General features: G+C 44.4%; 1 protein-coding gene and 1 long non-coding RNA gene across 2 annotated transcripts in view; both read left to right on the top strand.

The window, feature by feature from the left end:
- The window catches only part of stxbp6 (syntaxin binding protein 6 (amisyn)), a 41,105-nt gene extending 36,436 nt beyond the window's left edge, over window positions 1-4,669 (top strand). Inside the window, exons 4-5 of the mRNA XM_019872595.1 lie at window positions 980-1,137; window positions 3,486-4,669. Of these exons, the coding sequence (XP_019728154.1) occupies window positions 980-1,137; window positions 3,486-3,509 (182 nt within the window). The 3' untranslated portion in view covers window positions 3,510-4,669. The remainder of the gene's footprint in view (window positions 1-979; window positions 1,138-3,485) is intronic.
- A 973-nt stretch (window positions 4,670-5,642) lies between these two features.
- Window positions 5,643-12,457, top strand: part of LOC109517424 (uncharacterized) — a 48,576-nt gene continuing 41,761 nt past the window's right edge. Inside the window, exons 1-2 of the long non-coding RNA XR_002168536.1 lie at window positions 5,643-5,852; window positions 6,347-6,494. This is a non-coding gene — a long non-coding RNA (uncharacterized LOC109517424). The remainder of the gene's footprint in view (window positions 5,853-6,346; window positions 6,495-12,457) is intronic.

Raw genomic sequence — 12,457 nt, 5'->3', positions numbered from 1 at the left:
GGAGGGTGAGGGGTGGGGGGGGGGGCAGCCCAGGCCGGTGATGACAGGGGTCTCAGGAGAAACAGAGGCAGAGTGAAGACAAATACGATGGAGATGTGCTCCCCGGCACACACTTCTGGAGGGGTCAGAAGGGTTGAGATGATTCCGATGACGGGAGTATTACTTCCTGGCCTCCCTTGAAGGGATTCCGAGGGATCTGTCTGAAGTGGACTCCAAGAGGAATTGTCTCCCCAAAGACAGGAAGTGGGCAAGAATGCCATACTTCCGCTTGATGAATCACCTCCTCTGAAGGAATACCAGCTGTCCTTCCCATGCGCTCCCTGGCTGTCATGCGACGCGCAAAATGTTGGATAATCGGGAATATTCTCCCAGACACGTCCTCGTCAAATGACAGATGACACCCCAGTCGGAACGCGGCAGCTGCAGACTTGCTCTTCCTCGTCTCGGTCTTAGCATAGCACGGTAGCGTCGTTGACGTGCTGCAGACGGATTGCCTGTCAGGTCAAAACCTCCACTGGGGGCTTCCGTGTAACATCTGAGGATCCGTCCAGTTTTCGGCGGGCAGTTCTGGAGGAGTCATCTTCAATGCACGCATTTCTGGTTGGGCTATGTTTAAACCTGCACAGGTGCTTTCAAAAACATACTTTTTCGAACTCCAGGGTTAAAAAAATCAGAACCCGCGCTTTGAAGAAACAGGTGAACAAAACCATTTATTCCACATGACGGTTTGACATTTCGGTCCAGATTTTAGCAAGGATCATGCAAGTTGACGTACATGTTTTGCTTTCGCGGGCCAAGTAAAATGACGTCACGGGCCGGATCTGGCCCCCGGGGCCTTGACTTTGACACCACTGTCTGAGAAAGTCAAGAAGATTGCTACAGAGCACTAAACTATGAAGCGCTGAGTATGTGTGCTGATTACTCATTAAACTTATTGACAATTTGTCACTTCTTTTCTCTTCTCCCCGGTGGACCACAGGCAACAGTATCCTTCACTCGGCCGCAGACAGCGTGACCAGCGCCGTGCAGAAGGCCAGCCAGGCTCTGAACGAGCGGGGCGAGCGACTGGGCCGGGCTGAGGAGAGGACCGCCGACATGATGAACAGCGCCGAACAGTTTGCCGTCACTGCACACAAGGTGGGGGGGCCCGCACTCGTTTGATGTGAGGTAAAATGGGCAAAGTGGGGACCGACTGCTCCTGTGAATTGATGAATATCAGAGAGAGAGAAACACAGTCTGCTTTCTTTTCTGCACATGAACAGATTAGATGTTGTTATTCCAGGCAATACATTTGATGCGCAAGGGTGTATATATATTTTTGTTACGGCATTAATGATGATGACTACCTCACTGCTTCCACATAATGTCTCCCGTTTCCCCTCATTTACACTTGGGATGCTCCCTTGCCTTCCGTTCATTCCGTATCTCTCATCCAAGTACGTCGCATGCTGTTCAGTTTAGCGATTAGCATGCTAGATGATGGAAAAACCCAATTTGCGATGTGGCTGATTACGACGGTTGCACCGCAGTTGTCTGTCTAATAGCGCAATGCATCACACGCCACCCAGGCAGACCCCGCTTGCACTTTGGCAGGCTTCGTTGCTCGCATTTGCATTAACCGCCGATGCTTGACTCTTGAGTTGTACTGCAGAAGCCATCCAAATGACCTTTATGCAGTTTTTGTGTTGTTTTTGTGTGTGTGTGTGTGTGTGTGTTTGGAACATCATTAGGGACGGGTGGTGGCCAGCTCAACAAGAAAAAATTAGGGCTGAGCGGTAAAATCTCAAGGTGTTTCTTGGGGTTGTCTCCAAAAATCTTATTTCAGATCCTCCATACTTATAGAGCGAGCAAATGACATCACATTATTCAAAACACGTTTTGCTCTTTGATTTATTTCCCATCTGGGATTTCCTTCATTTCTCCTGATGCAAAACAGGCTTTGAAACTTGCATCAACCTCCACAGCAATGTGCAAAAAAAAAAATGCACAATTTTCCTTTTCATATATGTACCAGTCGGTATATGTTAAAACATTTGTAAATACAAACACAGTCCCTTTATTAATTTAAAATGTTCAACAATTAACAGTGCATCCGAAAAGTATTCACATTACTTTAAATGAATGAAAATTAAAACTCAGTAATCACTTGCATTGCAAATGTATTTTACGTGTCTTTAAAATTCTGAACCTGGATATACATTTATGAAAGAAAATCTTGGATTAGATGAGTGCACAGTGGCCACTCCTGGTCTTACATTGTCTCGTGTACGAGAGCTCCACATTTTCTCCCATTGGGACAAGACATCTGCGAGGAAGTCGTTTTCCTCCTCCATTTTGCCACTGTGCTTCCCACACTTGTGCGCTTGGCTTGATGAGTCTTTTCCCCGCTTGCTCGTGGCAGTCTGGCTTCCCCGCTGCGCGTTGAACGGCGGCTGTCGCGCAATCTCCCGTCAAGCCTCGTTTGCAGGTGTCCCCAATCTGCCTCCCCCCGGCACGAAGCACTTCACTCTCCGATGATATTTTAACTTTGTGTCTTCGACTTTCTTATATTCGGCCACGTAGCGTGAGACGCGTGCAGGCAAATCGGGAGGGGGGGGGGGTCACGTTTGACGCTTCTCTTTCTATAATTCCAATATCGAAGAAGAGTCATCAAGAATACTCATTCCTGTGTGATGATCTACCGCCCCCCTCTGTCAAGGTTTAGCATTGCACCCTGCGTTCACCCTGTGTGTGTGTATATGAGTCAGAGGCGGGGCTAAGTGTCAAGTCCCAAGTTACTGTGGCCAAAAATCAAGTTAAATTAAGTCCCCACAAAGAGGCACGTCATTGTTTGAAGCAAGCAAGCCGTAAATCAAGCCGTGCAGGCTCGCTCAGTCACAATATATCACATTGTGGCCACTTTGCAGTCAGTGGCCGTTTTATTCTTTGCATTCAACTTAATTATGGGATTCCTCAGGGCAATATTATAGAGTGCTATTATTTTGCAACAAAAAAAAAACAAACTCAAAACAGCCTCCTCAGTGCCAGTCGCAAGCCTGAATCAAATGAGAAAAGTTTGTAGTTTGAATGGGATTCAGTCCCATAAACACCCACAGCAAAAGTTGCACAGCAAACAAAAGTGAGTGAGACACGGCACTAGCCGATGTCCTTGACCGGTCTAACTTAGCACAATAGCACTAAATCTATCACATAAACATAGGGTAAAATTACTGTTGAATAAACTTTTTTAACATGCAATACAATGCTTCACAAAAATAACGCAAATAAAGCAAATCCTGCTGCGTCTTACATTGGGTTTTACTGAATTTTTTTTCCTAAATAGACTGATGTCTCATCATAGTGTCCAAACAATGCTTCACAAAAATAACGCAAATAAAGCAAATCCTGCTGCGTCTTATATTGGGTTTTATTTTATTTTTTTCCAAAATAGACTGATGACTAATCATAGTGTCCAAACTGCTCCCTCACTGTGTTTTTCCCAACAGCTTGCCATGAAGCACAAGTGCTAAAACAACCACTGCCAAAAGCAACTTGTCTTCGGGAGGGCACTGAAGGAGGTTCTCGCCGCTCGCCAAAACAGGACTGCGGATTTTTGTTGCGTCATATTTAAGTGTTGAAGAAGACGAAGAAGCGCTCAACGTGTTGACCTGAAGGCGAATGACCCGCTTCTGTTCACGAGCTTCTCTCATTTGCTCACTCAGAAAAAGTGATGACTGAAAGCTGAGGACCGTTTTCTATGGTGGTTTTATTTGTTATTTATGAGCGCTCTGGTGGGTGCTAGCCACACGCACGCGTGCGCACAGACGCAAACAGTTCATTTTTAAAAGTTGATCCCGTCTCAACATTAATAATTCGACAACGCCCTGAGGGGGTAAAGCCTAAATGAATAATCACCTCCATGGTGCAAACTGTAAAGGGAGAACATTTGCTCGCCCTAGATTTGTGATTGATAAATTAGCAAGTGTCCACCGGAGACCTTGTTAGGACTGTTTGGGATGTGGCGCGCTTTAAAGTCGACTCTTGTTGTTCATCATTTCACATCATGCAAAAGGACAACAAAACGAGTTGAACGTTTACAATTGTAGGGAACAGTTTTTCCCGAAAAATGCGGTCAACAATGTCCAACATTTCAAGTTTGACATTCCACTGTGGATGATTCACACATTTCACAAACTACAAGCCAGACTGAAAATATTTATTCCCGTTTGTATTTTTTTTTTGACTGTGAGACCGTCCTGGCATTTGAAGAACAAGATATTCAGCTGTGTACTGGCAATGGCAATTTTTTTATTTTCTTTTATTTTTTGCGGGTAGCCCCATGCGTGGCTTGGCTCTGCTTCGCTTCTGCGTGATGCAAAGCCCATCGTGTCAATCTTCTCTGGTCCGTGTTGTACAGATGGTGACGCCATTCAACGCTTTCTTTCCCACTTCAATGTGCTCTGAGATGGCTGCTTCTTCTGTAACGGTGTTCACTCATCAAAACTTTCTTAAGGGAGGGAAAAAAAGCTATTTCACTGAATTCTGATGTATGTGATTTCAAATATGTTTTGTAATTGTCATTTTAACAGTCTTTCAGCAGAAATTGTCGGTGTGCTTTTTCGCTTCCTCCGTCTCACGCAGCTCTTTTGATGTTTGTTTTGATAATAAAAAGAACTATGTCTCTAATTCATTTCTGTGTCCCTTTTTTCCCCCAGAGTTATTTCATTGTGCTGTTTATGTTTGTCTTGATTTATATCTAGCAAGCCATTTTTTTGTTTATTTGGTTTTGTTTTTTTTTTGTCTTGTGTACCAGTTAAATGTCACTCATCCGTTATGGAGCTGTGCATGGTATGAAGACATGAACGTATATTTTTCAAAATAGAAACCATTTCAGTGATGCTTGTTTACGATGCAAGAAGACTGCCCCCGGGTGCTTGACTTGAAAACAATTTGTCAATGTACTGTGCTGTAAAATGCTTTCAAACACACTATCCAGTTGAAAAGCATGTGTCTCGTTATTTGTTGTTCATTTTGCATTTCACCTTTTCTTTACTTTTTAAATATTATTTTGAAAAACGTTTCTGATTTAAGTTCGCACATTTTAATTTTGACAAAAAGATCATGACATTTATCGTTTCTGACAAAACATGGGGATTTCTACTTTAAACTTAATATGAGTAGTTTTTGTGTTCTACTGAAGAATAAAACATTTTCATTTTGACAAATTAATTTTATTTTGGCAAAAAAAAGTGACATTCTTATTTTGACAAAAATTAAGAGTGCTTTTTAAAATATATTTTTTCCTATTCAAATTTGTTTTTTATCAGCAGCATCAATCGTGTGATTAATTTGTGCATCACTAAATAAATTATTGTTGAGTCATTGAATACCGGTGATGCATATTGATGATGGTATGATCGCTATGGCTACAGTGTATGTATATCGTATGTATCGCGATATCATATTTGGTGAAATGTCTTGTCAGGAGTTTGCCCGCCCTTTCTCAAGATGTCTTGGTCTGTCTCCTTATTACCTGTGCTGTGTACATATTGGTCCTCTCCGTGGTGGAGCCGGCTATCAGTATGCAGGCGGCGCCTTTCGCTTGTGCCAAGCAGACTGTGAGAAGCCTCTAAATTCTAAAATGATGAAGGGACATGCGGGCGAGGAGGCGGGGGTGCCCCCGCCCCCGACACGGACGATGTGTTCTGTCTCTTCCGGTTTGTCGGCGATCCATCAGTGCGGCCTCATTGATGTTCTCCATATTATTCCACTCGGCTGGGTCACGCCACTAAGAATTTTTTGTACCGTCCCAAACCGCAGTGTGACTTTGAAAATACATCGTCCTAACTAGGTGCCCCAAACTGGAATTTAAGGTGAAACAACAACAGATTTACCAAACTGTTTGATTATCTTAGCATTGTTAAATCACATTATGTATGCCACTTGGAAAATTCTGACGTTGGGAATAAGACAAGGTCACCTTGGACACGTCCTGTCAATAGAAGGGATAAAGCGAGGATACGGTTTGTTTTAATAAGCATCGAAAATATTTAAGTCTTCTCTGAACCATATGAACTATTAGGATGACTGAAAACGCAAGACCAATTACCCTAGCACGTATTAGTTAAAACATTTAAGATAATTTAGTCTTCACTTCAGCTAATATGAATGTCGTTGTAAGAATTAAAGCCATTTATAGTCCTCTGTTACCCTCGTGTGCATGTTTGGGCGATAAAAGCCATTTTAGTCTTTAAAGTAGTTCGCTAGTTAACCTAACAACCTACATTTCACTCTCCAAATTGTTTTAGTCTTCAATTACCGTACAGATTTTCAGAAGCGTTAGCGTGACTGTTTCCTCTTGTTGCAGCCAGGCTCCAATCTTGCCCACGTGTTCCACTTCTCACCACTGGGTGGCGCTGCTGCACCAGCCAGGCGCCTCCATTTTGACGAACCCGTCTGAACCTGCTCCCACCCGCTGGAGGACCAGTTGCAAAGCAGCCAGCAAAAGTTATCCGGTATGCCTAAATGTGCTGAGACGCAGAATTCTTTTTTTTTCTTTCGTTACATTGCACTCTTGCCTTGCTCTCTCTTGTTCCAACTCTCTGTTTCGATCGTCCTCTTTCTTTCTTTCTTTGAAACATAAAGTCCAATCCAGCTGCAGTCAATCTAATCCCTCTAATTCGGTTAATCTAATTTTCTGGGTGAACACGCTGCGGATCTCTTCTTTCTGATGGATTTCTATGTGTGTGAATGTTGTCCTCAATACCCCCACAGTGCGTCTCCAGTCTATTCTGACCTGATTGTGTTTGTAGAGTATTCATGCCACACATTTTTAGCCTGGCTCTTCATGTCGCGCAATATGAGGGGCTAAATCTGTTAAATGCCCTTCTATGAACAACACTAACAACGGCAATGCTGAATTTGATCAGAAGGTGGTCAGTTGTTGCAAGGCAGAATTCGTTTTTGCCCACTCACCCAATGAAACATTTAGATGCTAGCAACACCTGTTCGGTCATTCAAATGTCTGAAACCCTCTTAAAAACAAAACGCAACGTGTCCCTGTTGGAATTACGGACTGTTGTGTGTAGTAATAAATTCCCCCGGCCTTTCAAAATTAAACATTTTGCAATCAGGCTGTAGCATAAAATGTGGAAATTGAAGCACTGGGACTTGCGGCGTCGTTTCGAGCGGCCACATTAGTATTCAGCAGCAGCTTCACGTGTATAGGGTACATGCGTGTTTGAGGGATTAGCCTGCTCTATTAGCAGATAAGAGGGACTTTCTCGGTGGAAATGGTGGCAGATAGCCGATGTAGGTTAAATGACACTCGCTTGTTAATGACGTTGACAGATAACCACCCTCGCCACTTGTTTTAAGCAGTCAGTGCCTTCTCTCTCACTGTTGGGGGGGGGGGGGTCTTTCAACTTGTCATTTAAAAATAAAGGGAAATCCAGTTGGCGACAGCGGGAGGACTAGCGACAGGACGCAACCTCGTGTTGCTGTCTGCTTGGGTTTCTTCTGCCTGGCAGCAAAGATAAAGCACACCATCATGTTCATCAAGTTCCCAAGTGACGTCTTTGAAGGACAAAGGGACACGGCCAAAAGAAAAACTCTAAAACCTGGCAGGTTAATGAGAACCTAGCCAGCTCATCATCAAAATGGTCGAAGAGCTTCCTTCTAAGCAGCACTACAGAGAGCTCGCAGATGAAACAAAATGAAAAGACACCTAGTGGGGGGGAAAAAAAGAAATTGTGAAAAATCATCTGAAAAGTAAAAACGCTTTCAACGCTATCTTAAATTACAGTTTGAGACCTGTTTTGCCAATTCCACACACTAAGTGTAATTCGGAAGCTTTGTGATGAAGTGACGTCTCCGTGATTGAAAACCCTCACAGCCCGTGGTGAAACAACAGACCTTTTGACTTCTATAGCCGTCAATGGTAGTGAATGAGTTTAAGGCAACAAAAGCCGTACTCGACGTTGGCCCGGCCGTAGAGGAAGGTGAGCGAATGCCTCATTTGCATGAAGCATCACCCTACATCTTGAGTGTGCACTCGAAATGGAGGACAGACGAGTCTTTTAAGTGAACCTCCTCAGGTTGAACGCTGATCAGGAGATTGCGAGCCTTCTTGAGATTCCCGCCTTTTGTTCCACCGGGTCGATACTCTTTGTTATGTCACGAGTGTGTTTCCATACTAAATCGGCATTTTGAGTTGATTGGCGCTGGGGGCGATTCAACGCAGTTCAATGAGTCTTTGGAATCCTCAGCGGGGCTGGAAGACTAGTTATGTACCAATGAGGCTGAAGTCGAACAACAGACGGAGGCCGCTCTGCAAGCAGGCAGCATCTTAATGACTGACCTACATTGGTTTGTTTTGTTTTTGATATGTTTGAGCGTGAACATTTTTATGTACCTGGCACCATTTGGACTGCTGCTCATACGAGCCGGTAAATAATAAATATACACATTGGTTCACTGACTGAAATGTAATCAATTGGAGGCATAAGTGGGGAAAAACAGTGCTGGGATGGTAACTTTTGGGCCTAAGATTGACCATCGCGGTCAATGGGCTTGTTATTAAATGAGCTTGACAGTCTTGCCTCTAGATTGACGCCGAGCCAAGCAGCTTTTCCTTTTTGGCTTCAGATTTGTGCATAGTTATCATGTCATCCAACCATTCTCTGTTCTGGTTGTACTCACTAGGGCCGCGGGCGTTGGAGCCTATCCTGGCTCTTTTTGGAGAAGCTGATTTAAAAAAAAAACAAAGAAAAAAAACAGCAATATGCTTAGTTTACATTTTATTTTAGTCAGTTTTACAGTAAACTTAAATCGTCGTAAAAAAAAAAAAAACAGCTTGCAGCATGCATGCTGAACCTCTTTTTTGGAAAACTGTGTGAATGAGTCTTCTGTTATTTTCCTGTGTGATGTGATACAATTTGTCTCCATGTCTTAAGAGTGAGAGAGTGCGAACATCCGCTATGGAATATTTTCAAAGCCTGGGCATGGAACATGTCCTTCTTTATAAACAGGCTTGGATTGTTGTGTGACCGTATATCGCCATTGTCACAACCTTATAGCTCACATGCAGGATTCTAAAGTGTTCGCCCCCACACCCACTTCCTGTCAGCCTTTCTTGTCTCTCTATTAACATCAGCACTCCATCACCCACCTACACCCCCCCCCCCGCCCCCGACTCCCTGGACTACCGCCATACTGCTGATGCATCATCACATCCCCGTAATTTGTTTAAATGACAGATTAGGCGCACGACTCCATTTGCGTACACTATGTAGTGTCTGTTACCAATCCAATAAAGCTCCTCCAACCGCCTTTGCTATTAAAAAGAAAAAAAAGAAGAAAAAAAACAGCCGCAGGGGTTGTAACACAATCCCGAAGCCTCCGCCCCATAATTGAACCGTGCAGGCTGGGGGAGGGTGGGGGGGGGGGGGGGGGGGGGGGGGTGGTTTTGGGCATTGATCGGCGCTAAGGGGGCTTCAGAAATATGCCTGGCGAGTCGCAGCCAATCAATCAAACAATTAAGCCGTCTCTCCAGAGCCGCCTGTTCTCCGTTTAAGTCTAACCTCCTCGCTCCCCGGCTCGCCGCACTCCAAATTAATTGCTTCTCACCGCACACGCACACAAAATAAGGCCGGAAGCTTCCTCTCGGCTCCCTGTGGACATCCCCCAAACCCCCCACCTCATCCCCTCTATGGACTTGGGGCAGGTGGCTGTGACTTTGCATTGTTGCACGAATAATGTCTTGGCAAAACCATCCCTGCACAGTACGTCAATCTGGAAAAATGAACCAGACAGCAAAAAGCACACAGACACACGGGACTCAAACGCAGGACACCAGTTACAATGTTCACACCAACAGATGAGATTCCCCAATTAGACCTGCAGTGTTCTACGCTTCATCGTCAGCGCCCCGCCCGGTTCTATCGGACATTTTTAAAAGGTGAAGTCAAGCAGCAATTTGTTTTTTTTCTCAAGAATATGTTCTATGCGTACTCATAGTTCGAAACCTACAGATTCTCTACAATAACGAGCCGGGTGACAAAAAGGAGCTTGTGACAGTGACTCAGCATTCTTGCAATGATTGATCGTCGCATATGCGTGTGTGCGTGCGTGCGTGCGTGTGTGTGTGTGTGTGTGTGTGTGTGTGTGTGTGTGTGCGCACGCGCGCGCGCACGCATGTGCTGATGTGCATATGCGCAGTGCAGCCGGACAGCCTCCCTGAGGGACGCCTCTGCAACGTTGAACGCTGTCAGCAGTCTCTGGATGGGACCGGCCTCTGCTCTGCACGCACACACACACACACACACACACACACACACACACACACACACACACACACACACACACACTTTTGTACTGTAAGTGGTGGAGTTTTGCGGTTGCATTTTAAACAGACCAAAAGCGCCTGTTCAAATCAACTCCTGCTCAGGTCGAATTAGTCAAAAGTTACGGCAAACACAGCAAGGAGACTGTTTTTCTGGGTTCACTTTTACCAGAAAAACTGTCTGCTTCCATTAGATTTACATGTCAATATTTCCTTTTCCTTTGAAATGAATTGAAATGCTACTCATCCATGATAGCCATGCACCAGTTAAGAACAACCAAAATTGTAGCGTGTCTGTTCGTGATGACGAGATATGTTCTTTGAAATGTCTCAACTCCTCTCAGCTCATCAGTACAGCACTAATATCAGGCATTCTATGAAGACGATCAACAATATATGATTGTTAGTACGATCATACTTTGTTGGTGTTCAATCTGTCGCTTCAAGGGTTAAAGCCCTGCGACATAGATGCTATGCAGCATTAGCATTAAGCTAGTAGACTGAAAGGTGTAGACAATTATGAGGCTATTAAAAACGTACCTGGAACATGCAGTACAATGTGTTCATCGAAAATGAGCAGTTTGTAACACGGACAATGGCGATAGCTTCAATTTAACACGAGAAGGATACATTGATCCGACTTGAAAGTGGTCAATAAAATGAGTCTCACGATAATCAAATTCAGATTAATACATGACCATGTTGGTCCAAAAGCACATCGATTGGCCATTCTCGTTTTTATGGGAATGAATGCTCCTTTTCGTGTGTGCTCCGGTCGCACTGCAATCGCTCTACAAAACTGTATTGGCAAAACCGTAACTGTTATGGATGGATGGATGACTGCATGCTTTGGATCATGAGCTTTCCTTTCCGTGGGTGGATGGATGATAAATAACTTGAAGTGGTCTGCGTTGGATCATGAGCTTTTCCTAAGGACGGGTGATGTGGTATGATTTGGATCAGTAATGCATAGATGGCATCATTAGTGTCCAATTAGATGCTGATGTGAGGCCGCCCCAAAATGGTATCAAAATTGTGCTTGAAGTCATTTGAACCCCCCCCCAAAAAAAACGTTGCACACACCAAAGCATTTAAATTGTTGCAAAGAATGCGGTTCGGTTCTGGGGAGACAGCGTATTTGACAATGACTACTGTTCTAGTAACCTGATGCGTGGTCACTCCACAATGTTGTGTGCGTGCACGTTTATGTTAAGTTGACTTAAAGCAGGTCGCAAAGGATGTGTGTCATGACATTGCGTGTACGTGATTCACAGGAACAAGGTCATGTCATGTGATTCAGGCATATGATGTCATTGAACTCCTCGAGCTGACAGGGCGACAAGAAGATTGTGTGTGTGTGTGTGTGTGTGTGTGTGTGTGTGTGTGTGTGTGTGTGTGTCTGTGTGTGTGCCTCTTGGTGAATAATGTATCCGTTAGCCAAGAAGAAGAAGAAGAGGAGGAGGATGGAGGAGGGGTCATGGCTGTCTAGACATTTGTGATAGAAGAAAAATGATGGCACAGACTCCCCCCGCCCCCCAAAAACATTTACTGTCACTTGGGAAATGGTTGCATAAGAATGCACCAGCGAAAGCAAAAGCTCATGATCCAACGCATACAGCATCATGACATCCATCTACAGTAGCTCTCCATCCATCCCTGGACGGAAAATGAAAAGGGATCGAAAGCAAACCACATATACTATATTTTGCGTCCATCCACTCATGGAAAACAAAAATGGATGATCCAAAGCATACCACATCGTGTGTCATCGACCCATCCCTACATGGATCCGTCATGATCCATTTCCATTGGAAAGCTCAAAGTTCAGAGCATACGTCATCTATCGATCTAGCAATCCACTCAGCTGAAGGAAAAGCAAAAGATCCAAAGCATACCACATCATGTGCTATCTGTTTATAAATCCACGCAACCATGGAAACTAAACTGTCATGACCCAAAGCTGTTTTGGTGATCAAGTGGCTCAACTTTGTAAAGTAAAAAAAAAAAGGGGGAAAGAAGCAGTTTTCTTTTTCATGTTGCGTACAAGGCAGCCCTTTATTTGCCTTCAGCTGCCCCGCGTCTGTGCAGTGGGCGGTGTCGTTTCAAGGGGCGTCCGTCAGTCTGTCTCGATGTTGA

Source organism: Hippocampus comes, unplaced genomic scaffold (genome assembly GCF_001891065.2).
Source record: "Hippocampus comes isolate QL1 unplaced genomic scaffold, H_comes_QL1_v1.1 scaffold92, whole genome shotgun sequence".
NCBI classification, from domain to species: domain Eukaryota; kingdom Metazoa; phylum Chordata; class Actinopteri; order Syngnathiformes; family Syngnathidae; genus Hippocampus; species Hippocampus comes.
Note: the sequence above shows the minus strand (reverse complement) of the source record. Positions and strands in the feature narration are given on the sequence as shown.